We start from the raw sequence: 24,573 nt of genomic DNA on the forward strand, positions 1-24,573 counted from the left end.
TTTGGGGATGTTTGCAATTCTGGTTCTTAGGAGGCTGAGGCAGGAGATCCATGAGCTTGGGGGTATATAATGAACCCAAGAATAAAAGCAAAGGGGCTGGAGAGATGGCTCAGTGGTTAAGAGTACTGACTGCTTTTCCTGAGGTCCTGAGTTCAAATCCCAGCAACCACATGGTGGCTCACAAGCATCTGCAATGATATCTGATGCCCTCGTCTGGTGTGTCTGAAGACAGCGACAGTGTACTCACATACATAAAATAAATAAATCTTTAAAAAAAAAAAAGAATAAAAGCAAAAAGACCTCATCCACCCCCCCCCAAAAAAAAACCAAGCCAAAGATTTAATATACATTTCACAAGACAGACATGTAGACTCAGGGTGTGCCTCGGTTCTTAGTGCTGGTCAAGTGTGCAAGAAGACCCGAGTTCTACTCCCCACCACCTATAAAATGGGCAGAGTAAAGAGTTCAAGGTCACCTAGTGGCGCTGGCTACATAGTGACCTGGAGGCTAAGCCTCGACTACATTAGAGCCTATGCTTCATAAACAAAACCAAAGGTAGATATTGTGGTGGTTTGAATAGCCTCGCCCAACGTGACACATGGTCTCTCCTGCTGCCTGCCTGTAGATCGAAAGCTCCTTTTCCAGCACTATGTCTGCCTGGGTGCCACCATGCTTCCTGCCTTCCTGCCGTGGTGACAGTGGACTAAAGTCCTGAACTGTAAGCCAGCTCCAATTAAATGTTTTCTGCTATAAGAGTTGCCGTGGTCACGGTGTCTCTTCACAGCAATAACACCCCAAATGTGTGGCGAGCGTGTAATATTTTCAGCATGACAGTCATGGAAAAAAATTTGCAACTTTAATCTGCAAAGAGGGGCCCGGCGTGGCTCAGAGCCTTCGCCTAGCATATAGGAGGTTCTGGATTCGATCCCTAGCACCACGGAAACGACACCCCCTGAGACACTCCACTTGGACTGACGTGTAGACAACAGCAGATGTCTGGGAAGCTTTAATTACGTTCAAGCAGGAGCAGGCCAAGTGGCGGGTGGTGACTCATGAAGGAGTCACATGGGCGACTGCCACTGAGAAAGGCGTGACAGCGTCACTACCGCACCAGCCCATTGACATAGTTTTGGGACAGGCAGAACGATTCAGTAAAGACGTTGAAGACCCTCAGACCGCGTGGCCTGCTGGGGCATACAAGGAATGCAAGGGAAGTCTAGTCACGTGACAAGACCTGCGGGACGTATCGCATAGTCAGCGTGTTCTGGGAGCCTGGCCGTGGTGCTTGTCTTTAGTCCCAGCAGGGTGATATTTGTGAGTTCATGGCCAGCCTGCTCTACATAGTGAGTTCCAAGACATCCAGGGATACATAGTGAGACCCTATCTTGAAAATAAAAATAAAATAACAGTGGGTCCAGAATCATGTGAGAACAGCTACCAAAGCTACCAAGACCCTGGACCTCCTGAGTCATGATTGGCAGGAAGTGACAGAAGTGGCCTGCAGAACTTGGGGGAACCTTGGGTGCAGGCACTCCGTGAAGAAGCCGGCTTGTCCACACAGGGCCTTGTTCTCAGCCCCACAGGCACTCCTAGGAATATGAGGGGCAGAGATGGCCAGGCTGCCTCCTGTGGGAGTTCCCCTGCCTCACTGCCCGGCTCTCACCTCAGCACTGCAGCAACCCCACAGCTTTGTGCAGGGCAGTTTTGGCTCTGCAAAGGAAAAACTGTCTGGAAGTTCCATTTTTAGAATTAAAGCCTCAGCCGAGAAAGGGTGTGATCTGCAGAAGCAGCTGGATTAGCCCCAGGGCCGGATACCAGGACGGGTGTGCCCGGTGACTCTTCCCAGAGCCTCGAAGCCTCCCACAGAGCAAGCAGCACCGAGGTCAGGAGGAGGCTGCAGGCTTCTGAGGGGAGGGGCAACTGCATCCAGCTGCCTATTACGTCACCCACTCACCTGCCCTCCAGTCCCTCCGGAGGGAGGGAGCTTCCCAGGTGACATCTTCTCTGCCTACCCTCCCATTTCCTCTTCCTGTTGCTTCTTCCTGCTCCTCTCTCTTCTTCCTTCTCTCCCCTTCTTCCTCTCTTTTCCTCTCTTTTTGGGCATTTGTGGACAACCTCAGCCTCCTGTCTCTTGAGACAGATACCTATTGTGTATTTACATTAAAAGGATTTTTTTTTTTTAAATTAGGAACTAGCTCTAACTCTGCTTGGCAGTTCTATTTCTTCTTCCTCTCCCTTCCTTCATTTTAAAAAAGATTTATTTATTCTATATAAGTACACTGTAGCTGTCTTCACCAGAAGAGGGCATCAGATCCTGTTACAGATGATTGAGAGCCACCATGTGGTTGCTGGGATTTGAACTCAGGACCTCTGGAAGAGCAGTCAGTGCTCTTAACCACTGAGCCACTTCTCCAGCCCTCTCCCTCCTTTTTTATTTAATGTTCAAATGTGAAGAACCTTGTTTATTCCATTTGCTCCATGTATTCCTTGGGTAATGAAGAATTATTGTATTAAAATAGTATCATCAGAATACAAAGTACAAGAACAGAACAAAAACTGACTGCACGCATACGCCTGTGGACTGAAGCGATGGCTCGGCAGGGAGAAGCACTGGATGATCTTCTAGAAACCCCAGGTCAGTTGCCGAGAATCTACGTGGGAGCTCACATGATTAGTCATTCTAGGCCCAAGGGGATCCCACACCTCTCTTCCTTCTTTTTAAAGACGGGAATCTCTCTGTGTATCCCTGGCTGTCCAGGAACTCACTCTGTAGACCAGGCTGGCCTTGAACTCAGCGCTCTGACTGCCTCTGCCTCCTGAGTGCTGGGGCTAAGGGCGTGCACTCCCTCAGCTTACTTCACTACTCTCCAATTCCAGCTTCATCTCAGCACCTGTTACAGGCTATCTCCAATGAGACAGTCCCCAAGTCAAACAAAACAACAATGACAAAATCTAGGGTTTTGGGGTTGGGGATTTAGCTCAGTGGTAGAGCGCTTGCCTAGGAAGCACAAGGCCCTGGGTTCGGTCCCCAGCTCTGAAAAAAAGAACCAAAAAAAAAAAAAAAACCCAAAACAAACAAACAAACAAAAAAACCCCAAAAACCTAGGGTTTTAGTTGTTGTTGTTGTTGTTGTTATTGTTATTATTATTATTATTATTATTATTATTATTAGTTTATGTCTATTATCCCAGCATTTAGGAGGCAGAGCCAGGAGGAACAGAAATTCAAGGTCTTCCTGACTACATACTGAGTTCAAGGCTAGCCTGGGCTACATGGGACCTTGTTTTGAAAACAAACAGAAAGGACAAGTTCTGGCTAATTTTGTCAACTTGACACAACTGTAGTCTTCAGGAAGGAGTGAGCCTTTGCTGAGAAATGCCTCCAAGGGATTGGGCTGTGGGCAAGTCTGTAGTGATTGATGAAGAAGAACCCTGCCCACCATGCATGGGTCCACCCCTGGGCTGGTGGTCCTGGGTTCTATAAGAAAGCAGACTGAGCAAACCATGAGGAGCAAGGCAGTAAGCAGCACTCCTCCATGGCCTCTGCATCAGCTCCTGCCTCCAGGTTCCTGTCCTGCTTGAGATCCTGTCCTGACTTCCTCCAGTGATAAACAGTGATCTGGAAGTGTAAGCCAAATGAACCCTTTCCTCCCTAAGTTGCTTTTGGGTGTGGTGTTTTATAGCAATAGGAACCCTAACTAGGGCAGAGATCAAACCTGCACACTGAGCCCCAGCCTTGGTTCATGTTTCTCGGCAGCTTTACTGATCTGTCCAGGTTTGGGCGCAGGGCAGAGGAGCCAGAGGCTGAAGGAGAAGGAAATTATGAGGCCAGAGGCCACACGTTTCCATTGGGGAAGGGAAAAGGGCAGAGAAGCGGACAGGCAGTGCCACCACGCTAGCCGCACTCACTGGATAGAACAGGACCAGCCCTCAGGCTTACTGGGCTAGCCTGCTGCATCTGGAGCCACCCTAGTCCCAATATGTGGACCCAGGGTCCCTTGATGCCCCATGATGGCACAATCCCCCCAACCTTTCGGGTGGTCCCACGGATGCTCAGAGGCCACCAGGATCTCTGAGCACAGGTGTGAAGGCTTTACCCTGGTACCCCCCATGTTTGTTCCCAGGGTCCTGTTCCCCTAGGCTCACTGAGATGGGCAGATAATATGCTTGCTCGCCCAATGCACCCTGCTGAGTAAAACCTTCCCACTGTGAAGGGAGACTCACCTGGGACGTGACTCCTGGCTCCGCCAGTCTCCAAGTCAGAGGCACTGACTCTGTTGTGATCCCTCAAACTGATAGACACAACGTCTCTCCGAGAAATAACAGGCAACCCCCAAAGCCTACAGAGGCTGGGCTACATATCTGTAAGAGGGGGTAATAGTGCTCTCTTCAGTGTCAAACAATCATCAGAGACAGTATAGGGCGGGAGATGTAGTCCCTCATTTTGTAGAGTGCTTGCCTAGAATGCACAAAACATAAACCCAGCTCAGAATAAACTGGGTATGGTGGTGCCCTGCCATTTGGGAGGTAGAGGAAGACGTTCATAAATTGAAGGTCAATATATATATATATATATATATGCATATATCTGACATCTATCTATATGTGACATCTATCTATCTACCTATCTATCTATCTCTATCTATATGACATATATATGACAAGTGAGGATGTCTTCGTCTGCGATGTACTCAGCAAGGGAGGGTGCTGGTCTCAGAGACAGGTGAGGCCGACTGTAGATCCTCCTCTGCTTCACCCAGCCACCAGGCAGCTGTCCGGACAAATATGTGAGCAGCGGAACACAGTCTCCTTGCCTTTTGCCTTGGTCAGCCCCTCCCCTGTGAGGAGCAGCCTCAGCCATTAATGGCTCTAAGAACTGGCAGGAATCCTGAGAGTTATGACAGAAGTCAAGGACTCAAAGGGCTGAGTGTGCATCAATTCTTCCAGAAGTTGTGAGGCAAAGAAAGAGAAGGGTCAGCTGGAGTCTCCTCCCTTGCACTGGCCTCAGTGGCATACCCTGGTGCCCCGTGGCAGGTGCTAGGCCTGGCTGTGAGGACCGAGGATATGGAACAGGCCTGCTCGAGTGCCGTCAGGGGACAAGCGGTTGTGTACACTGACCACATGCACAGTAGGGAAGGGACAGGCAGAAGCCTGGAGGAGGCCTTGGCCAGGCTGGCATGGCCATGGAAGGCTCGCTTTGAAGGAATGGCTCTACCTGACTCTTGAAGTACCTGCGGACAAAGAACACTTGTTGCGGTGTAACCGCTTCCTGTGGGGAAAACATGGCTCTGTCTATGGTGGAGCGGACATGACTATGGGTCATACAGAAGTCCTTGGCCCTGTGGGGCTGATGAAGGAAAAAGCAAGATGCTGCAGTGTTGGCTACATTCATGGGAAGGAGCTGTTAAACCACACTGAGTCCTCTAATGGCTCCTTCCTGCCTCCCAGCTGTCCATGGTCCTGAGAAGTGCGGGAGGTTGGTTGACTGAGGGTGGGACTCCAGCAATGCCACTTTGATGAGCTGTCACCCGTGCTGGGTGGCCTGTGTGTGTATGCCATGCTTGTATGCCCATCCTTGTTTCTGTAAATAACCTAATCTCATTGGCTCATCAAACTGGACTAGGATGGAATTCTTTGCTCTGTTGATGTCCTATCTGGGGATGAACAGCTATTTATAAATCTTTCAAAGACTCACGCTCATTTACGCACCTGTGCGTGAGTGTGCCCATGTATGCAGGTGTCGCAGAGGCCAGAAGGGGTCCACGGGTACACTGGAGCTATTGTGAGCAATCACCCGATGTGGCTGCTGTTCCCCGAAAGATCAGCAAGCATTCTTACCCGTTAGCCATCTCTCCAGGCCCTGAAAAGATAGATGTCGCTTTATGTCTTCATAGGAAGTCACTAAGCATTTGAGGCAGGTGGACGTTGAACTGAGTGTGGCGGAGCAAACTGAAGGACAAGTGAGGGCAGCTAAGGACAGGACAAGGTGAAGTTAACACAACCAGGTCCTGTGGGCCTTTGTAGGTAGACCAAGCTAAGGAGGTTTACACTTTGCTGAGAGTGATACATGGCTGCGGCAGGGGTTGATTAGCTTGGTCTTTTTTTCTCCCCCACACAAGAGGGACGCTCAGGGTTTTACTGGAGTGTTCTACGCTGACTCCATGGCCCTGGTCTCTCCTATAGTTTGGGTGTCTGCACACTTTTCTGACCTTGGAGTTTGGGTCGTGCATCCCCCCTCCCCCCGCTGCCTGTTTTGCTGTTTCAACAAGTCAGATTGTCTGAGTTTGTTTTTCCTGCTGGAATGGGAGCTGGCCAGTAGACATCATCTGCCACTTTATGCACCTGGGTCTTCCCGTGAGGACGTTGGGAACTTAATGGCTATCAGTTGAAGGGGCAAAAGAACGAGATGATAAAGCTTGAACAAGCAGCGGCAGGGACAGACGAAACAAAAAAAGCCCTTCGCTGAAGAAGTGTGCACCTACACAGGGCTCTGAGGGGCAGTGACTGACATGGGAAGGAAATGGGCTCCCGCTAAGCCTACTCTTTTCTTTCCAACAGCACCTGGGCGGGAGCTGTCACAAGCCTTGCTCAGATGTATGGCAGTGGCTGAAGAGCTGGTGCCACCCGACATCCAAGCAGCAGTGTGTGCTGGGGCAAGTGAAGCCTGGAAAGACTGTTCAAAACAGTACAGACTGAACCCACAGCCTCTTCTTAGGCCAACTTGAGCTGCTGCGCTCTCCACGGGAGTTGCCCCTTTATTAGCCAGCCTTGGTTTTTCTCTAGGAGGCCAAAGTAACTGCATCTGCTTGCTAAGACCAAAAGCACCTGCCTCCCTGATGTTGGTAGGTGTGACTGCCGGGTGGAGGACCGCAGCAGGTGCTGGGCAATACCATCAGAAGCGGGCAACGGTTCCCAAGGCGGGGAGGCTGTGGGCACTCGCAATCCCTACCCCTTAGCAATCCGATCGGGCCATTCTGGGAAAGGCACCTGGAGGGTTCCCAAGCCGGTGGCAGGCAAGCTCGGCCTTGCCACTGACTCAGCGTACCCTCCGGCCCGCTGCTGAGTCAGGCCTGCAGCTGGGGTGCCAGGCGGCTATACGAGGCCCAGGAGCAACCTGAGCTGGCAAGCCTGCCCTTTGGGCCAGGCTGGAGGTCGAGAGCTGCGGTCAGGAGCGAGCCGCAGAGGGTGGGCCCTGGCCGCCTGGCATTTTTCCTCTCCTCCACGGGTGGAGGCGTGACCAGTAAGGCCTCCGGGTCTGAGGGGACCACACCCGGATCAGAGGCTGGTGAAGAACTCCCGACTGCGGACCCCAGCCTCAGTTTCCCCTGAGCCCCGCCCGGCGGCACGAGGGCGGGTGACGTCACGGCGCACAGCATTGTGGGGCGGGCGCGGCGCCGGCGACGCCATTTTCGGCGGCGGAGGGTGGCGCGAGGCTGCGGAGCGCGGGTCGGGGTGAGGATGCTGCGGGGCGGCTGCGGAGGCGTCGCTTGCTGCTGAGGCGGCTGGGCTCTGCGCGGCCTCGGCCCGTGACAGCGCGACGAGCGCGGCGCTTCCGATCGGACGGTGAGTGCACGGCCCGGTCCCCGCCCCGCCCCGGGCTCCGCGCGGCTTGTGCGCAATGCTCCAGCCGCGGCCGCGACCCTTTCCCGCCTGCATCCTCCAGGCTGAGGCTTCTGGACCTTTCCGTCCACCGCCGCATCTGCACCCGGTCCAGGCTGCGATTTTTGCTCCTCCGCCCGGACCCAGACCCTTCCCCGACCTTCCTATCCCTGTCTGCACCCTGGGGTCTCCGCTCCGCCCGCGTTCCTCCATGCTCCGGTTTCTTGTCACCTCTGCCTGCGCGCCAGCAGTCTGCGGTCCTTGTCCTTTCTCAGCCTGTGCACATCCAGGCTGGGGCTTCTGTCCTTTCTCCGCCTGCGCCTTTCTAGGCTCCGGTCTCTTGTCACCTCTCTGCGCTCCTTCAGTCTGCGGTCCTTGTCCCTGTCTACCTGCGCTCCTGCTTTGGGTCCCTTCCCTGTCACTGCCTGCGTCCCTCCTGTCTGGGGTCTTTGTCGTCATCTCTCTGCCTGCAAATCCAGGCTGAAGCTCTTGTCCCTTCCCATCCAGTTCTGGGTCGGGTCCTGTCCCATCTCTGCCTGTGCCTCTCCGAGTTGAGGTCCTTGTCCCTTCTCTGTCCGTGACCCTATAGGTTCGGGGCTTAGTCCTCTCTGCCTGCACTCCAGGCCTCAGTCCCTGCCCCTTCCCTTCTCTTCCACTCCTCTCCCGTGTCCCTCAGGCTTCTGTCCCATCTGCGTTCAGGGCCCCGCCCTGACTCAGGCCTCTGGGCGGGGGATTGGGGGGGCGGCCTTCCAGTGGCAGCTATGGATTTAGGGACCCAAAGCCTCTCTGCTGAGTTTCCGAAGAGATGGTGGTGGTGGTAGTGTGTGTGTGTGTGTGTGTGTGTGTGTGTGTGTGTGTGTGTGTGTGTGTGTTGGGGTTCAGCCGACTGGCTTTGTCTCAGGCCTCTCCGCCCTTCTAGCCCCCACCTCTCCCCGGCACCGCCCTGGGTGGCGTGCTGTCCTGCTGTGGGCCGTGGCCCGTGGCCAGCCAGTCTCTTTCTTTCAGTGACCGGGTGTGGAATCTCCTTGGTGACCTGAACGTGTCCAGCCTGGAGTGCTTTTCCTTGTTACATGTGGAGCCCCCTTCCTGTAAAAAAAAAAAAAAAATTAAGGCATTAATAAAGTAATATTAATGTGTGATGTAGTGGATGGCTTTATAACGAGGTTTGCAGGCTGTTCCCAGGTGTGTTGCCTTGGGATCGCCTCTGCCTGCTGCTGTTGTGTTGTTAAGCGGTGATCTGGTGTAGTTGCAGAACTGTTTTTAAAAAGCCTGAGAGCAAGACATTTATACACAACTTAAATGGCTATGTGGTAGTTGCATTTTTTGATTCTTCGAGTTACTTAAATTCCAGGGCTCTTTATACAGTATGACTAAGCCTTAGATCGGAATTAGCCTGCAATGCATTGCAATAGGACAGTGAGACCCCACCAGGAAACCAGTCCAACCTCCTCGAGTCTCCTAAGCACTCCACAGTTGGGGATTTTCGTCCACGGACTGCCTACAAGCCTTGGTAGGCAGTTCGACTTGCTGTTCTTTGCCTTAAGTGTTTGTAGGAATGCAATGATTCTATTTAAGATGTCAGAGCGTGTGGTGTGTGGGAGGGCGGGCCCCTTCCAGATCATTGAAGAATGCAGCATCATGTTGCAGACCAGCCTAATGCCCTTGTGCTGGAACCAAGAGGGGTGGGACCTGGTGGTGACCTCTCTGTAGCACCAGTGTTGTAAAAGTGTGTGTAGCAGGGAGTGACAGTGCATGTCTACAACGTGAACACTCAGGAGGCTAAGGCGTGTGTGTGCGTGATTAGTGCAAGGCCGGTTACCACTACATAGCAAAATCTCAAAACAAAAATGAAAAACAAGAAAAGCGTAGACTTGCGTGGAATCTGGATGGGGATTCTTCAAGTGCAAAGACTGAAGAGGCGAGGGCTACACATCTTAAATATTCTACAGCAAACTCCCAGGCTGAAGAGGGCACTCAGTGCTGGGTAGTAGCCTAGATCCGGAAGGTCCTGCTTTCTCAGTGCAAGAACAAACCAAAGGTTATCTGCAACTTAAATGTCGACATTAAAAAAGATTAATATATTCTTGGGACTAGAGAGATGCTCAGTTGTTAAGAATACTTCTTGTTCTTTCAGAGAGACCTGGGTTTGATTCTCAGCCCCCAGATACAATCAGCTCATAATTGTCTTTAACTCCAGTTCCAGGTAATCTGAGACCATCTTCTGACCTCTGTCCCACACATAAAACCATGCAGGTGTACACACTAATAATAACTCTTAAAAAAAAGAACATTTTTAAGTATTTTTTTTTTTTTAAGGTTGGAAAAGTGAAATCTCAAAAGGGCCATAAACAATCTCCAGGCATGATTGACTTAAAAGAACCAGAAAGGGAAGCCAGAAGAAACTTAGGTCTTAATGGAGTGTCTATCAGAAATCAGATTATGCAACAAGAAAATGACTGCCAAGCTGAGTAAGACAAGTCTTAGAGCATAGAGTAAAAATGTTTAAGGCCGGGCATGGTGGCACAGGCATTCTGGAGGGTGGGGCAGAAGGATTTGAGGCCAGCTTGTGCTCCACAGAAAGAGTCTCCCTCAAACTAAGTGAAAAACAGAATAAAGATGTCTGACCTAAGAGTGTGGAAGTGTGGGCTGGAGGGAGCATTGAGTGTGAAAGCCCACTGTGCTCTTAGGGATCCTGGCTTGGATAGTTCCCCAAAGGGCTCAGACCCAGCGTGAGTGGTGAGGAGGCTTCCTGGACATTCCAAGGCACATGCAGATTGGCCATGTGTGATCTTGAGCATGTGTGAGCAGACAAGACAAGGCCCCAGTGAGTTGTGGTTGAGGCCTGTCCCAGTGGGTGGAGCACGGGAGGGGAGGCAGGAAACCCTCCTGTGCCGGTAGGGAGAGGTAGGGATGTGCTCCTGCTCGGTGATTGGAAGGAGGAAGGAGGTGAGATGAGCCAGGCTGGCATTTAGAGCAGGTAGGGGTAGCGGTGTGGGTGGTGCTGGGCACAGGGTGAGCTAGTTAGGAAGTATCCACCTTAGTCTTGTGATCCTGTTAGGACGGTGGCTGGAGGCCGAGTGGGTGGGTCAGTGGGAGCTACAATGTAGTAATCTGGGGAGGGGCAGGAGGGCGAGGGTTGGGACTCCAGCAATGTGTCAGGGTGAGCCTGTGCACACCATGGCCAGTGGACCAGGAGTCAGCTACTGAAGTTCTCGGTAGTGTCCTGCTCCATCTCCCTGGCTGCTCTGGCTGGACTGAAGTGCAGCCAGGTGCCACTGGGTGGAGTTATCCTGCTGACCTTTTGGTAGCGCCCTCTACAGACAGTGCTGTGCTTTATTTATGATTAAAAGGTTTATGTGTATTAGTGTTTGTCTTCATGCTTGAGTGCATGTGCACTACATGTGTACCTGGTGCCTAAGGCAACCAGAAAAAGCATTGGGTCCCTTGGGACTGACGTTACAAATGGTCATGAGCTGGGAACTGAACCTAGGTCCTCTGTAACAGCAGCCTTGCTCTTTACCCCGGCTTCCCTTCTCTTACTTTGCTGTCTCTGCTTATACACCCCTCATCTCCGCATGGGTGGGACTCACCCCTGCCTTCCTGGGCAGTGCTCGGTGCATGGTCAGCACTAAGTGTTTGCTGAGGGAAGGCATTTAGAGTACCGTCCTTGGTTTTTGGTGACTCGCTGGCTGGTGACACCCACCCTGTTTGAATGGGGAGAGGACAAGATAATGTTTACTTTTGGGTATGATAAATTCCAGGTGCTTGTGGGAGGCCCAGGGAACTAGCTAGAGATGCAGGCCTGCAGTTATGACAGAGTAAGGCTGGAGATGAGAGTGAATCAGCATTCCACAGAGGGCCAGCTGTGCCATCGTGCTGACTGCCTGGTGGAGACGGCCGAGCACCCCTAAGGGAGAGCGGCCCCGGGACTCTGGGAGAAGAGGATTGCCAAGAACAGCTGGACTGAAAAGTCTTCTGGATTTGGCCTCTAGGGGGTCACTGCTGACTATTGAGGGTTTTGCTGGGACCCCCCACCCCCACCCCCGCCCCAGCCCCTTGCACCTTGTAACAGGAGCTGAGGTGCTTGGGACGAGGTACAAGAGCCAGTCCTACTTGCTGTCAGGGCGTCCTTACGTCAGTCTACTTGCTGTCAGGGTGTCCTTATGTCAGTCTACTTGCTGTCAGGGCGTCTTTACGTCAGTCTACTTGCTGTCAGGGTGTCCTTACGTCAGTCTACTTGCTGTCAGGGTGTCCTTACGTCAGTCTACTTGCTGTCAGGGCATCCTTATGTCAGTCTGGGCTGCAGCTTCCTAATGAGGGTCAAGCATGATGGCGCACACCTTTAGTCCTAGCACTTGGGAAGCAGAGGCAGGTGGATCTCCATGAGTTTGTGACCAGACTGGTCCTCAGTGAGTTCAGAGGACAGCTGGAGGACTATATGTAGGGACCCCTGTCTCAAGCAAGCACACAAACAAACAACCTGAAGTAGTTGTACTCAGGGGTCGGAATGCACTGTGGTCCAGTGTGGTGGTGTACCCTGCACTCCAGCCCTTAAGCAGAAGCAGAAGGCTGAGCGCAAGGCCAGCCCAGATTACATCACGGCAAGGCTGTGTCTCGGATGCATGCCTGGATGTGTGCTCAGTGGTTAGAGCGCTGGCCTAGTACGTACAGCCCCGGGGTCATTCCCCAGCCCTCCACTCTAATAAACATAAAAACCCCCACCAAGCCTAAAAATTGACTTGTGGTTTTGTTTTTCCTAATATTTGGAGATAAAAGTCATGTGTTTTGGGTTTAGACAATAACACTGGAATAAAGTCTTTTAATGGAATAATACATTGTGACTTAAATGATTTCTTTGGTCCTATAATATTCCTATTACCTCTGGGTCCTTTTGTTTGTTTTAAGACAGAATATCAGTATGTGGCCCTGGCTGACCTACAACTCAACTCGTGTGGTCCAGGCTAGCCTGGGACTCAGAGGTCTCCCTGTCTCTGCCTTCTAAATGCTGGAATTGAAGGTGTATGCCACCAAGCTGGCCTCTCTAGGCCACAGGTCTCTCCAGACTAACAGTGCCTAGTGTGGCCTCTTACTATGTCCAGATGCCTCTGGAGGACCTCACCGGTTACTAGACTGATCCCGTGAAGTGGGTGCTGTGGCCACTCCGTCCTCCTGACAGGAGTGTGAATTACAGAGACAGAGCAGGCTTTGGACAGTCCCCTCAGTGCTTCCATGTCAGGCTTTGACACACATGTGCTCGTCAGAGTCTCAGCCTCATGTGAGCGCTGTCACCCTTTATCTACAGTTGACACAGCATCTCTGTGGAGCCCTGGCTGTCCTGGAACTCACTCTGTAGGCCTGTTCAGGCTGGCCTGAGCTCACAGAGATCCACCTGTCTCTGCCTTCTGAGTCTGGGATTAAAGGCTGAGTCACCACAGCTGGCAAGAACATTTTTTTTTTTTATTGAAATATGACTCCATCATTTTCTTCTATCCCTTCCCTCCCTTGAGCCCTTCTGAGTGCGCCGCTCCCCATGGCTCTCAGACTTATGGCCTCCGTTCTTTAGAAATTCTCTCTCTTTAAATTGTGTGTGTGTTGTAAATACATAAACAGAAGCTGCTTGTCCACATATTGCTATTCGTATGTACGGTTTTGTGCTGATCACTGCGTATTGGATAATCACGTGGGGAGGGAGCGTGTGTGTGTGTGTGTGTTTGTGTGGTGTGTGTTTGTGTGTGTGTATGTGTGTTTGTGTGTGCTGTGTGTGTGTGTGGTGTGTGTGTCTGTGTGTGTGTTTATGTGTGTTTGTGTGTGGTGTGTGTGTTTGTGTGTGTGCTGTGTGTGTTTGTGTGGTGTGTGTGTGTGTGTGGTGGGTGTGTGTTTGTGTGTGTGTGTGTGTGTGTGTGTGTGTGTGTGTGTTTGTATGTGTGTGTGTGTGTGGTGTGTGTGCTGTGTGTGTTTGTGTGGTGTGTGTGTGTTTGTGTGTGGTGTGTGTGGTGTGTGTGTGTGTGTGCTCGTGTGCGCGTGCTGTGAGGACTCAGTCTCATGTAACCCAGGTTGGTTTTTAGTTTCTGTGTGGTCAAGAATGACCTTGAACTTCTGATCCCCCTGCCTGTAGGAGTGCTGTGACTACAGGCCTGCAGCAGCTCTCGTAGTTTTATGGATTGCTGGGTGTTGAACCCTGGCACCTGGGCAAGCACTCCACCTACCGAGCTCCTTCAGTTCACCATCAGGATTCCCAGTAGGAGAGAAGACGAAAGGATTACTTAGATTAGTTACAGACCCAGGTTGGATAGAGGAGACGCCGTCTGATGGCTAAGAGGGGCCTGCAAGGGTCTGCTGATGCTCTGACGGTGCCTCTGGAGTATTTGGAGTTTGATTTACTTAAGTCTTAGCAGTGCTGAGGAGTGAGCTCAGGGCCTTAGGCGTGCTTTGTCACTGAGCCTCATTCCTAGCCCCATAGGATTCTCAAGAGAGGACAGGAAGTGGTCGGGGTGCACCAGGAAGTGTGCGGGAGGGGCAGAGTCAGAAGGATCACGATTTGTGGCCAGCCTAGGCTGCCTCCTCCTTAAAAAAGAAGACGGGCCTTGGTAGCACAGGCTAGAAATCCAGAGGCAGGTAGACCCCTGAGTGTCTACACAGTGAGTCCAGGCCACCCAGGGCCACCCAGATAGACCTGTCTCAAAAGGCAAACAGCAAAAAGGCTGGAGCAGTCACCGTGGAAACAGTTGTCTATTGACATCTTGTGAGCTAGGGGCTCACGTAGCCAAGGCTCCATTTACTTATCTAGCTATTGTGTGGTTGGCTTGCGAGAGACTGAGGGGCCAGCCGTGAGCCCTGTGGGCTGTTGGAGTAGACGTGCTCTGTACCCGCTGTGCAACCTCAGAGGCCTCTGTGCCCCCCACTCTGCCTGTCCTCCTGCCTCACTGAACTCATCACAAGGTACTTCCTGACAGCGAGCTTTGCCTCTTTTCCTTTCCCTTTTGACTTTTTTGTTATTGTTTTGAGGTGGAGTCTTGCTGTGTGGCCCGTTGGCCTTGAACTCAGCGTACCACCAAGATCCCTTTCTTGTAGCCGAACAATATTTCTCTGTGGGAGTGGGCTACATTTTGTTTGCCCATTTATTGATGAGCCTTTGAGTTGTTTCCACATCTGCTGTTACAATTTGTGTATATGTATACATATATTTTTTTATCTGCCCAGCATTTTACTTCAGGAGCATTGGCGTGCAGCCTTTTGTGTGAGCATGTTTTCAGCTGTGTCACGTATTAGCATATGGTCTTGCCAGGTCTTTGTTTAATTTTGTGATTTTGACACTTCTCTCCTTGAACCCACAACACACTGTAATGTAGGTCTAGACTGGTCATTTGTCTCCCCAGACACATAGCATGGTTGCTCCCTGCAGACTGTCCTCTGACTTGTGCCTGGTGCCGGGTGACTATCCGTGTGCACAGTGCGTAGCGCGATGGGCTGTCTGTGATCTCAGCACCTTCTGGATGCTCCTAGTTTTTGGTGGGTCCACTGGAAACACAGAGCTTTTGAGAACACCTTCCATGCAGTGTGCTTCTGAAGACTTGTGCAGGAGCGTCCATGCTCTGCCTACCCCTTTCCCTGTCTGGTACCTTCCTCTTTGCTGTGTTTGCTGGGATTTACCCAGTAAACCAGAGCTGCAGGCTGCTGTGTGATCCCCAGCTACCCTTTGCTCTGTGTACTCACTCAGACCTGTAATTCCTACCACATCCTCCCTCCCTCCCTCCCTCCCTCCCTCTCTCTCTCTCTCTCTCTCTCTCTCTCTCTCTCTCTCTCTCTCTCTCTCTTCAGTTGAGATGTAAGTCACGTTACATAAAACTCCCCATTTGTAATGAGGAGCCCACAAGCCCAGCATTAAGTTCATAAAACAGTGGGAGGCCAGGTGTGGTGACTCACATTGATCCCAACAGTTTGGTTAGCTGAGGCAGGAGGACTGCCATGACTGTGTAATGAGTTTCAGTCAGCCTAGGCTACAGAGTGAGATGCTTTCTCAAAAGGGGTGGATCAGTGCAGTTCTGTTGGTAGAACCTTGCCTAGCATGGATGAAGCCCTGGGATCAGCCCCAGCTCCCATAAGCTGGGTGTGGTGATGCACACTTAGTACTTGGAAGGTAAGAGGATCATCAATCCAAGGCCAGGGCTCAGCAAATAAACGTGCTTGCCTGACGAGTCCTATAACCCATGGTAGAAGGAGAGAACGAACTTCCTGGAAGTTGTCCTCTGGGGTGTGTGTGTGTATGTGTGTGCGTGTGCGTGTGAGGAAGAGAGAGAGAGAGAGAGAGAGAGAGAGAGAGAGAGAGAGAGAGAGAGAGAGAGAGAGCACAAGCTTGTAAGCTTTCACAAGAAGTTCAGGCTCATCAGCTGTGTGTGGAATTGGAGGCTGGCACAGGCTGTACAGTTTTGGAGCATTTTCACACCTGTACTTTATGAAAATAACCATGCAGGTCACTTCTTGACTGTCATGGTCTCCACTTACACCATGAAGGGTTGAGACAGGCTGATGTGACTTGAGTGCCCTCTGCTCTAACCAAGGCTTCTCGACACACTGCTCTGCATGCTGCCCTGCACACTGGCCTGTTACACTACCCTGTTACACTGCCCTGCACACTTCCCTGTTGTTACACTGCCCTGTTACACTGCCCTGCACACTTCCCTGTTGTTACACTGCTCTGCATGCTGTCCTGCACACTGCCCTGTTGTTACACTGCCCTGCACACTGCCCTGTTACACTGCCCTGTTACACTGCCCTGCACACTTCCCTGTTGTTACACTGCCCTGTTACACTGCCCTGCACACTTCCCTGTTGTTACACTGCTCTGCATGCTGTCCTGCACACTGCCCTGTTGTTACACTGCCCTGCACACTGCCCTGTTACACTGCCCTGTTACACTAGCACACATTCCATGCTGCTTACTGTTTGCCAGCAGGGGTGGGGACCAGTTTCTGATGGCCAGAAGTCTAGACCTTCAAGGCTTTCCTTAAACCTTCAGATGCGGAAAGGACATTTCTGCCACAATAAAATAGACTAATGTAACAGGGGACCAAGAATAGAACTTCTGAACACACTGAATTTGTTTTGGTTTGTTTTTGTTTTCCTGAGATGGGGTTTCTCTCTCTTGTAGCCCTGGCTATCCTGGAACTTGATCTGTAGACCAGACTGGCCTCGAACTCAGAGATCTATCTGCCTGCCTCTGCCTCCCAGGTGCTGGAATTAAAGGCGTGTGCCGCTATCCGGCTCACTTTCGAGTTCTCACTCTCTCTCTCTCTCTCTCTCTCTCTCTCTCTCTCTCTCTCTCTCTCTCTTAAACAAATTAATTGACTTTTAATAAAGATTTATTTATTTTGTGTATATGAGTACACTGTTGCTGTCCTCAGACACACCAGAAGAGGGCATCAGATCTCATTACAGATGGTTGTGAGCCACGATGTGGGTGCTGGGAATTGAACCCAGGTCCTCCCGGCAGAGCAGCCAGGGCTGTTAACTGCTGGGCCCATCTCTTTCTTTATGTGTGGTTTTCCAGGGCAGTAATGGCGTCATTTCTGTGAGTAGAAGGTGGTCTGTGTGCAGAGCTCCTGTGACTGGTGGTCCAGAGATAAGTGTGTGTAGCAAAGAGCGGTGGGCACGCCCTACCTGCCAGGTTGGCTCCATCACTGAGAGAAGAACCAGAGCTTCTAACTGCTGAGCTGTCTTTCCACAGCCCCTCCCCTGCTCCGCCTGTTCTGGGGGATTTTGGTTTTGATTGTTCGGGTGATTAATCCTTAGCTCAGGAAGGCTCAGATCACAGCAGCCTCTTACCTCAGCCTCTGTGTGCTAGGGTTACGGGCTCAGGCCTTGCTTGTGTACTTAGAAGAATGAAATGAGCTCTGTGGGAAGGATTTACAAGGAGGCAAAATTCCCTTCAGGAAAAACAATGACTATCTAACAAGATGCTGGCGTAACCTTGCGAGGCAGGTGCTCAAAAAGTAGCAGGCCCAGTCCCGAGAACCGTGTCTGCAAAGTCAACTGTTGCTCCCGGGGGCGTGCCTCAGGCTTGTTAGCAGGTTGGGCCATCGGGCTACTTACTGAGGGACTTTTGTGTCTGGTGCCTGAGACTGTGCTCCTGACAGCCCCAGTGAGACTGCTGACTGCCGAGTCTCAGGAAGGCTGAGCGTAGTACCCGGCTCTGTAGATTCCCAGGCCCTCTCATGCCCACAGCTGTCTCATTCCTCAGGAACACAGTAGCCCCAAACACATGGGATACTTTGGAATTCCTTCTCCTTACTTCCCTCATCCTCTCCAGTCTCTCTTCCCTCAGGTTGTCTGTCTGTCTCATCTCCCCCCCCCCTCTGTCCCTTTTTAGGGCAGGTTCTTGCAGATGGTGTATTCCAGGGCTTAGCTTGGGAGTAAGTTTGGAGTAATGCGTGGTTTATTTTGTATGAAAGCTCAAACATTCATTGTTGGGAGCTCAGGTAAGGGATGAGGGAGGCCCACATGCTTATGTTCTTCAGCCTTTAGTCCTGGTGCTCTGCCCTTGTCTCTGCTTGTGCTCCTGATTACAGCTACAGGATGATCTTCAACAAAAGCTGGTCTTTAATGCCTTACTTAGCCCTTTAGTCAAATACACTATGTGCGAGGACTGGGATCTAGGTGAGGGGACACGCAGCTGTCGTCAGGGAGCTTCGGTCACTTTCCGGCCAGCATCCCCCCTTCCTAACTTGCACACAGTGCATTTACAGCCCTGGCCTTGGAAACCACGTGCCAAGTGAGTGCACAGTTAAGTACAGTAAGAACATGGCCTTGGGCTGGAGCGATGGCTCAGCGGTTAAGAGCACTCTCTGCTCTTCCAGAGGTCCTGAGTTCAGTTCCCAGCAACCCCATGGTGGCTCACAACCACCTACAATGAGTTCTGATGCCCTCTTCTGGCCTGCAGGTGTACAGGGTGATAGAGCACTCAGACTTTTTTTTTTTTTTTTTTTTTTAAAGAACATGGCCTATATATATTTGGTCCTTTTGTTGGGTTCTGCAGTGAAAGTGCATGTGTATGTGTGCATGCGCGTGATCTTTTTTTTTTGATACAGGGTCTCTGTGTAGCTCTGGCTGGCCTTGAACTCCGAGATCCACCTGCCTCTGTATCCTGAGTGCTGGGATTAAGGGTGTGAGCCATCACCTCCTGGCACATATGAATAAATTTATGACAACTGATTACAAGAGCAGTGTAGTCATCTCAGTTATGCCCCAAGTCATTTCTCTAGAGAAATTGACAATATAGAAGCTGGAATCATCTTTTTCTGAGACAGCTCTTGTTTTTACCCATTCTCTGGGTGCATTGCTGCTTCTCTCCTGTCTTTCGAGAATCTCTGAGCCAGCAGCCCCTGCAGTGGGAGGAGGCAGAGTCCCTACCTTTTTTTTTTTTTTTTTCTTGGTATTTCAAGACAGGGTCTCTGGCTGTCCTGGAGCTCACTCAAGACCAGGCTGGCCTCAAACTCACATATCCACCTGCTTCTGCTTCCCGAGTTTCTGGGATTAAAGATGGGTGCCACCACTGCCTGGCTAATAGTTCTTAAAATAATTTATTTTTGTTTTATGTGTATTGAAATTTTTCCTCTGTGTGTGTGTATTTCTGTCTGTGCACACCATATATATATGTACACACACACACACACACACACACACACACACACACACACACACACAGCCTGCAGAGGTTGGAAGAGGGCATTGAATCCCCTGGAGTTGGGGTTACAGATCACTGTAAGCTGCCTTGTAGGTGCTGGGAACTGAATTTGGGTTCTCTTGAGCCGATGACTGTCTCTGCAGCTCTGTCAGATGTGATAAAATGGTCAGTCTCTGCTGCTTAGAGGTGTGACATCAGCAGAGGTTTTAATGGTATGTCCGACTTTCTCTCTCTATTGCAGAATGCATGACAACATGTCCACAATGGTGTACATGAAGGAAGAGAAGCTGGAGAAGCTTACGCAGGATGAAATCATTTCTAAGACCAAGCAGGTGATCCAGGGGCTGGAGGCCCTGAAGAATGAGCACAACTCCATCCTGCAGAGCCTGCTGGAGACGCTGAAGTGCTTGAAGAAGGACGATGAGAGCAACCTGGTGGAGGAGAAGTCCAGCATGATCCGCAAGTCCTTGGAGATGCTGGAGCTCGGCCTGAGCGAGGCACAGGTACCTGTGAGCGCCACTCAGTCACGAGTGTGCGTAGAGAGTGGTTCACTGGAGCCTCGCCAGCACACAGCGACCCCAGGGCCACAGTCCTTTGAGTGTTTGACTCCCTCACATAGAGATGAGGACATGGACTCATGGAAGCTCCCCTGACACCTGTGGCCCTGTCAGTAAAGCCAGTTAACGTTCAGCGGGGCAGTGGTGGCCATGCCTTTAACCCTAGCACTCCGGAAGCAGAGGCAGGCAGGGCTCTCCGAGTTTGAGGCCAGCCTGGTCTATAGAGCAGGTTCCAGGATAGTCAGGGCTACACAGAGAATCCCTGTCTCAAAAAAACCAAACAAGCAGACAAGCAAACAAGTAAACAAGCAAACACCTCCGTGCACTGGAGCGTGGCGTCTTCCCTACTGTTTTGCTTGTACAGTGAGTGAGTGAACAGAGGCAGACTTCTGGAACATCCATTCGGTCACTATCTAGATTCCAATTTAAAATTTTACATCTTCACTTTGCTCTATTAGTTATAAACCATAGCTTCTCTTGTGTTAAACTCTTCTGGGGAGGAAGCCAGGATCTCATATGAGCCTATTGTCTGCCCCAAGTTCTGTGGTTTTTGATTTTTATATATATCAATCTGCCTGCCTGCCTGCCTGCCTGCCTGCCTGCCTGCTTTCCTTCCTTCCTTCCTTCCTTCCTCTCCTCTCCTCTCCTCTCCTCTCCTCTCCTCTTCCCTCCTCCCCCCCTCCAGGGTCTCTCTGTATAGTCCTGGCTATTCTGGAACTCTATGAAGTTTCAAGCTGACCTCGAACTCTCAGGGATCTGCCTCTGCTTCTGCCTCTCTCTACCTCTCTGTCTCTGTCTCTGTCTCTGTCTCTGTCTCTGTCTCTGTCTCTCTCTCTCTCTCTCTCTCTTTCTCTCTGTGTCTCTGCCCCTACCTTTGTCTGTCTGTCTGCCTCTGCCTCTCTCCCCCTCCCTCTGTCTGTCTGTCTCTGCCTCTGTCTGTCTGTCTGTCTCTGCCTCTGCCGGGTTTGGAGGCATGCACCGCTTTGCCAGGCTTAGCTCTTTTGTGTAAGGTGTGCACATTCTTGCTGTGGTCTGCACATGGAGGTTAGAGATTAACCCGTGGGAATCTGTCTACCACATGGGTCCCAGGGTTGGACTCAGGCCATCAGGCTTGGTGGCAAGTCTCTTTACCTGTTTGCTTGCCTCTGGTTCTGTTGTTGCAGGTGTTAGGAACATGGATTTTTTTTTTTTTTTTTTTTTTTTTTTTTTTGCTTGTTAGATGATAGGTTTTAGTCAAGAAGTAAGAGAAAGCCTTCCTTCTGGTATTTCATATTTCATATCTAGGAAGATGGTGACTCACTTACTATGCTGTGCCCAGGACCGGCAAATGCAGAGGGCACAGACTGAAGGCCTCTGCCTTCCTCTGCTTCTTTTTGTTGTAGTATGACTAGGAGTGTGAGGAACTTTGAGTAGTTGGTGGTGGCTACAGGATTCTTCCCATGCCCTCATGGGGAGGATGATTTACATGTTATTGCCCCTGCTCCACTGCTGGCCATTTACCTACCTGCACCAAACAGAAGCATGCACTCTGGTGTGGAAGGAGGCCGTGCAAAGTTAGGCTGGCTGGACCACATAGAAAGTGACGCATAAGAAGAGGAGCCGTGTATTTCCTGTCCTCTAGGGATGCTCTCACAGAAAGGTGGGGTGTAGATGTTCCAGGCTTATGGCCTGTGACACTCAGTCTGTAATCAGCTAGGCTTATGGTCCTGTGGCAGTCTAGTGTAATCTGTGCAAATACTTTCACAGAAAGTCGGCATGTAGATGTTCCAGGCCTATGGTCCTGTGTCCTGTGACCCTCCAGTGTACACTCCAGTGTGTGGTCTGTAAGCCTTATGGTCCTGTGTACACTCCAGTGTGTGGTCTGTGAGCCTTACGGTCCTGTGACATTCTAGTATGTGATCTGTGAGCCTTATGGTCCTGTGATACTCCAGTGTGTGGTCTGTGAGCCTTATGGTCCTGTGATACTCCAGTGTGTGGTCTGTGAGCCTTATGGTCCTGTGTACACTCCAGTGTGTGGTCTGTGAGCCTTATGGTCCAGTGTACACTCCAGTGTGTGGTCTGTGAGCCTTATGGTCCAGTGTACACTCCAGTGTGTGGTCTGTGAGCCTTATGGTCCTGTGTACACTCCAGTGTGTGGTCTGTGAGCCTTATGGTCCAGTGTACACTCCAGTGTGTGGTCTGTGAGCCTTATGGTCCAGTGTACACTCCAGTGTGTGGTCTGTGAGCCTTATGGTCCAGTGTACACTCCAGTGTGTGGTCTGTGAGCCTTATGGTCCTGTGTACACTCCAGTGTGTGGTCTGTGAGCCTTATGGTCCTGTGTATACTCCAGTGTGTGGTCTGTGAGCCTTATGGTCCTGTGTACACTCCAGTGTGTGGTCTGTGAGCCTTATGGTCCTGTGTGCACTCCAGTGTGTGGTCTGTGAGCCTTATGGTCCTGTGTGCACTCCAGTGTGTGGTCTATGACCCTTATGGTCCAGTGTACACTCCAGTGTGTGGTCTGTGAGCCTTATGGTCCAGTGTACACTCCAGTGTGTGGTCTGTGAGCCTTATGGTCCACTGTACACTCCAGTGTGCACTCCAGTGTGTGGTCTGTGCAGAGGTGGATGGAGACAAAGAACAGATCTTGTTTACACGCACACAGACAACATTTGGTGAATGTGAGGCGGAGTGCAGGGCACATGTGTGTTCCGGGCTCTCCTCCAAAGGCTGCTGCAGTGTGTAAACGTCTCTTCTGATCAGGTGATGATGGCCCTGTCTAATCACCTGAATGCCGTGGAGTCCGAGAAGCAGAAGCTCCGCGCTCAGGTTCGACGTCTGTGCCAGGAGAACCAGTGGCTGCGGGATGAACTGGCCAACACACAGCAGAAGTTACAGAAGAGCGAGCAGTCCGTGGCTCAGCTGGAGGAGGAGAAGAAGCACCTGGAGTTCATGAACCAGCTGAAGAAATACGACGACGACATCTCTCCCTCGGTGAGTGCTCTGCTCAGGCAGGGTCCGTAGGCTGTTTGAAAGCAGCAACCCATGTCTAGACCATGGCTCTGGCAGGCAGAGGCAGGAGAGTTGCTGCAAGTTCAAGGCCAGCCTGGTGAATACCAGGCCAGCCAGAACTACACAGCAAGACGCAGCCTGGAGGAAGAGCAGGGTTATAAAGGCTGGCTTCTGCCTGGGCGTGGTCTTAGCTGTGTTCACAGTTGGATGTAGTGACCGGTGTTTGCTGACTCGGTGTCCAGTTGAGGGCGAGGACTGCTGCTGTGCTGTTTTGCTTCCTTTGGCTGTTTTTGCGTCCGTTCGGGTGGGTGTCCGTTCGGGTGGGTGTTTGCTAGTACTCTGGCTTGGCTTCTGTGTTTTGGTGATGGGGATGGGATGCAGGCCTTTGCGTATGAAGATGCTGTCCCCTGGGCACAGCCCTGATTCTTGTCCCCTCTTTGGCCATCTCATCTTATTAGAACAACTGTTTGTCTCCCGTGGTCTTGGCATCCCTAGGAGAGGTGTTTCATCGTGAGATTGGCTTCGCAGTTCCCTCCGCATAGACAGAGCTGTTGCCTACGGTGATGCTCTTTTGTGTCCTCACCGGGCTGCTTGCTCTCCTCACTGTCTGTGCCTGTGCACCCACCGGAATCTGTTGAGGTTAAGATGTGAAACTGACAGGTTCTTAGCTCCTCTTGGGGCCCTACTATGCTCCTCTGTAGTAATGGGGCAGGGGGTGACTGTCTTTTCACGTGGTGGCCTGCAGTTAAGTTTCCTCAGTTCAAACCTCTTTGGCTCCTTTTTTTCTTTTGCAGGGGTGTGGGGGTGGGGGGAGTTGGGGAGTCATCGACCCTCAGGCCTTGCTCAGGCAGGCAAGTTTAGTAAAGTTACTGCTCTTTACCGGGCTGATGGGTCAACCACACTCAGATAGTCTTATGGTTAACTCTAAACCTGGCTATCCCATCTGCTCTGTAGTAAATAAAACGGAGTTTTCAGTTAAGGCAGCGTGGTGGTCTGGGAAGTAAGGATGCTTGGTCTCTTGTAGGAAGACAAAGACTCTGATTCTTCCAAAGAGCCGTTGGATGACCTCTTCCCGAATGACGAGGATGACCCAGGACAAGGAAGTGAGTCGCACGAGTGTGACCGTGTCATTAAATGTGGAGCATTGCGTGCTGCTTCCTCTCTGAGGACGTTCTTGTCATAGTGTACTTGGCCTGTGAGACTGCTGTGTATTTGCTCACATGAGCTCTCACGGTGGTAGCCCAGGTCGGCTTGGGATTTTTTTGAAAGAGTAAGCATTTCTATGTGCATGAGTGTTTCATTCGCATGTATGCGTATGTACTAGGTGTGTCTGGTGCCACAGAGGTCAGAAGAGGGTGGCAGAGCCCCTAGAAATGGAATTACAGCTGGTTGTGAGCTGCCATGTGCGTGCTGGGAACTGAACCCCAGTCCTTTGCAGGAGCAGTAAATGTGTGCTCTTAACCACTGAACTATCTTTCCAGCCCTAGACCTCTTGGTTCTTTTGCCTCATCCTCTCCAATTATGGGATTACAGGTGTGTGCCACCGTATCTGGGAGATTGCTTCTGTCTTTCCCAAACTTTAAGTTAGTCAGTGTGTGGTGGGATGTTGTTAGTGTAGGCGTGGGTCTTTGCAGGGTTAAAGAAGTCAGAGTGCTTACCCTTTAAGCTTCTCCCTGTGGAATCCTACAGTGTTGTCGGTCTGCAGCACACTGTCCCCAGGAGGCTGTTTCTCTTGACTTGCTCAGGGGT

The 24,573-nt window shown here is 51.2% G+C and overlaps 1 protein-coding gene across 12 annotated transcripts in view; it reads left to right on the forward strand.

Moving 5' to 3' along the window:
* The first annotated feature begins 7,155 nt into the window (after positions 1 to 7,155).
* The window catches only part of Klc1 (kinesin light chain 1), a 44,725-nt gene continuing 27,307 nt past the window's right edge, over positions 7,156 to 24,573 (forward strand). For all 12 annotated transcript variants that reach the window (XM_032908507.1, XM_032908511.1, XM_032908509.1 and 9 more), the window contains exons 1-4: positions 7,156 to 7,562; positions 19,520 to 19,781; positions 22,576 to 22,806; positions 23,849 to 23,927. In XM_032908507.1, coding sequence (XP_032764398.1) covers positions 19,521 to 19,781; positions 22,576 to 22,806; positions 23,849 to 23,927 — 571 coding nt within the window. In that variant the 5' untranslated portion in view covers positions 7,156 to 7,562; position 19,520. The remainder of the gene's footprint in view (positions 7,563 to 19,519; positions 19,782 to 22,575; positions 22,807 to 23,848; positions 23,928 to 24,573) is intronic.

The sequence above is a fragment of the Rattus rattus genome, chromosome 7 (assembly GCF_011064425.1).
Source record: "Rattus rattus isolate New Zealand chromosome 7, Rrattus_CSIRO_v1, whole genome shotgun sequence".
In the NCBI taxonomy this organism is placed as follows: domain Eukaryota; kingdom Metazoa; phylum Chordata; class Mammalia; order Rodentia; family Muridae; genus Rattus; species Rattus rattus.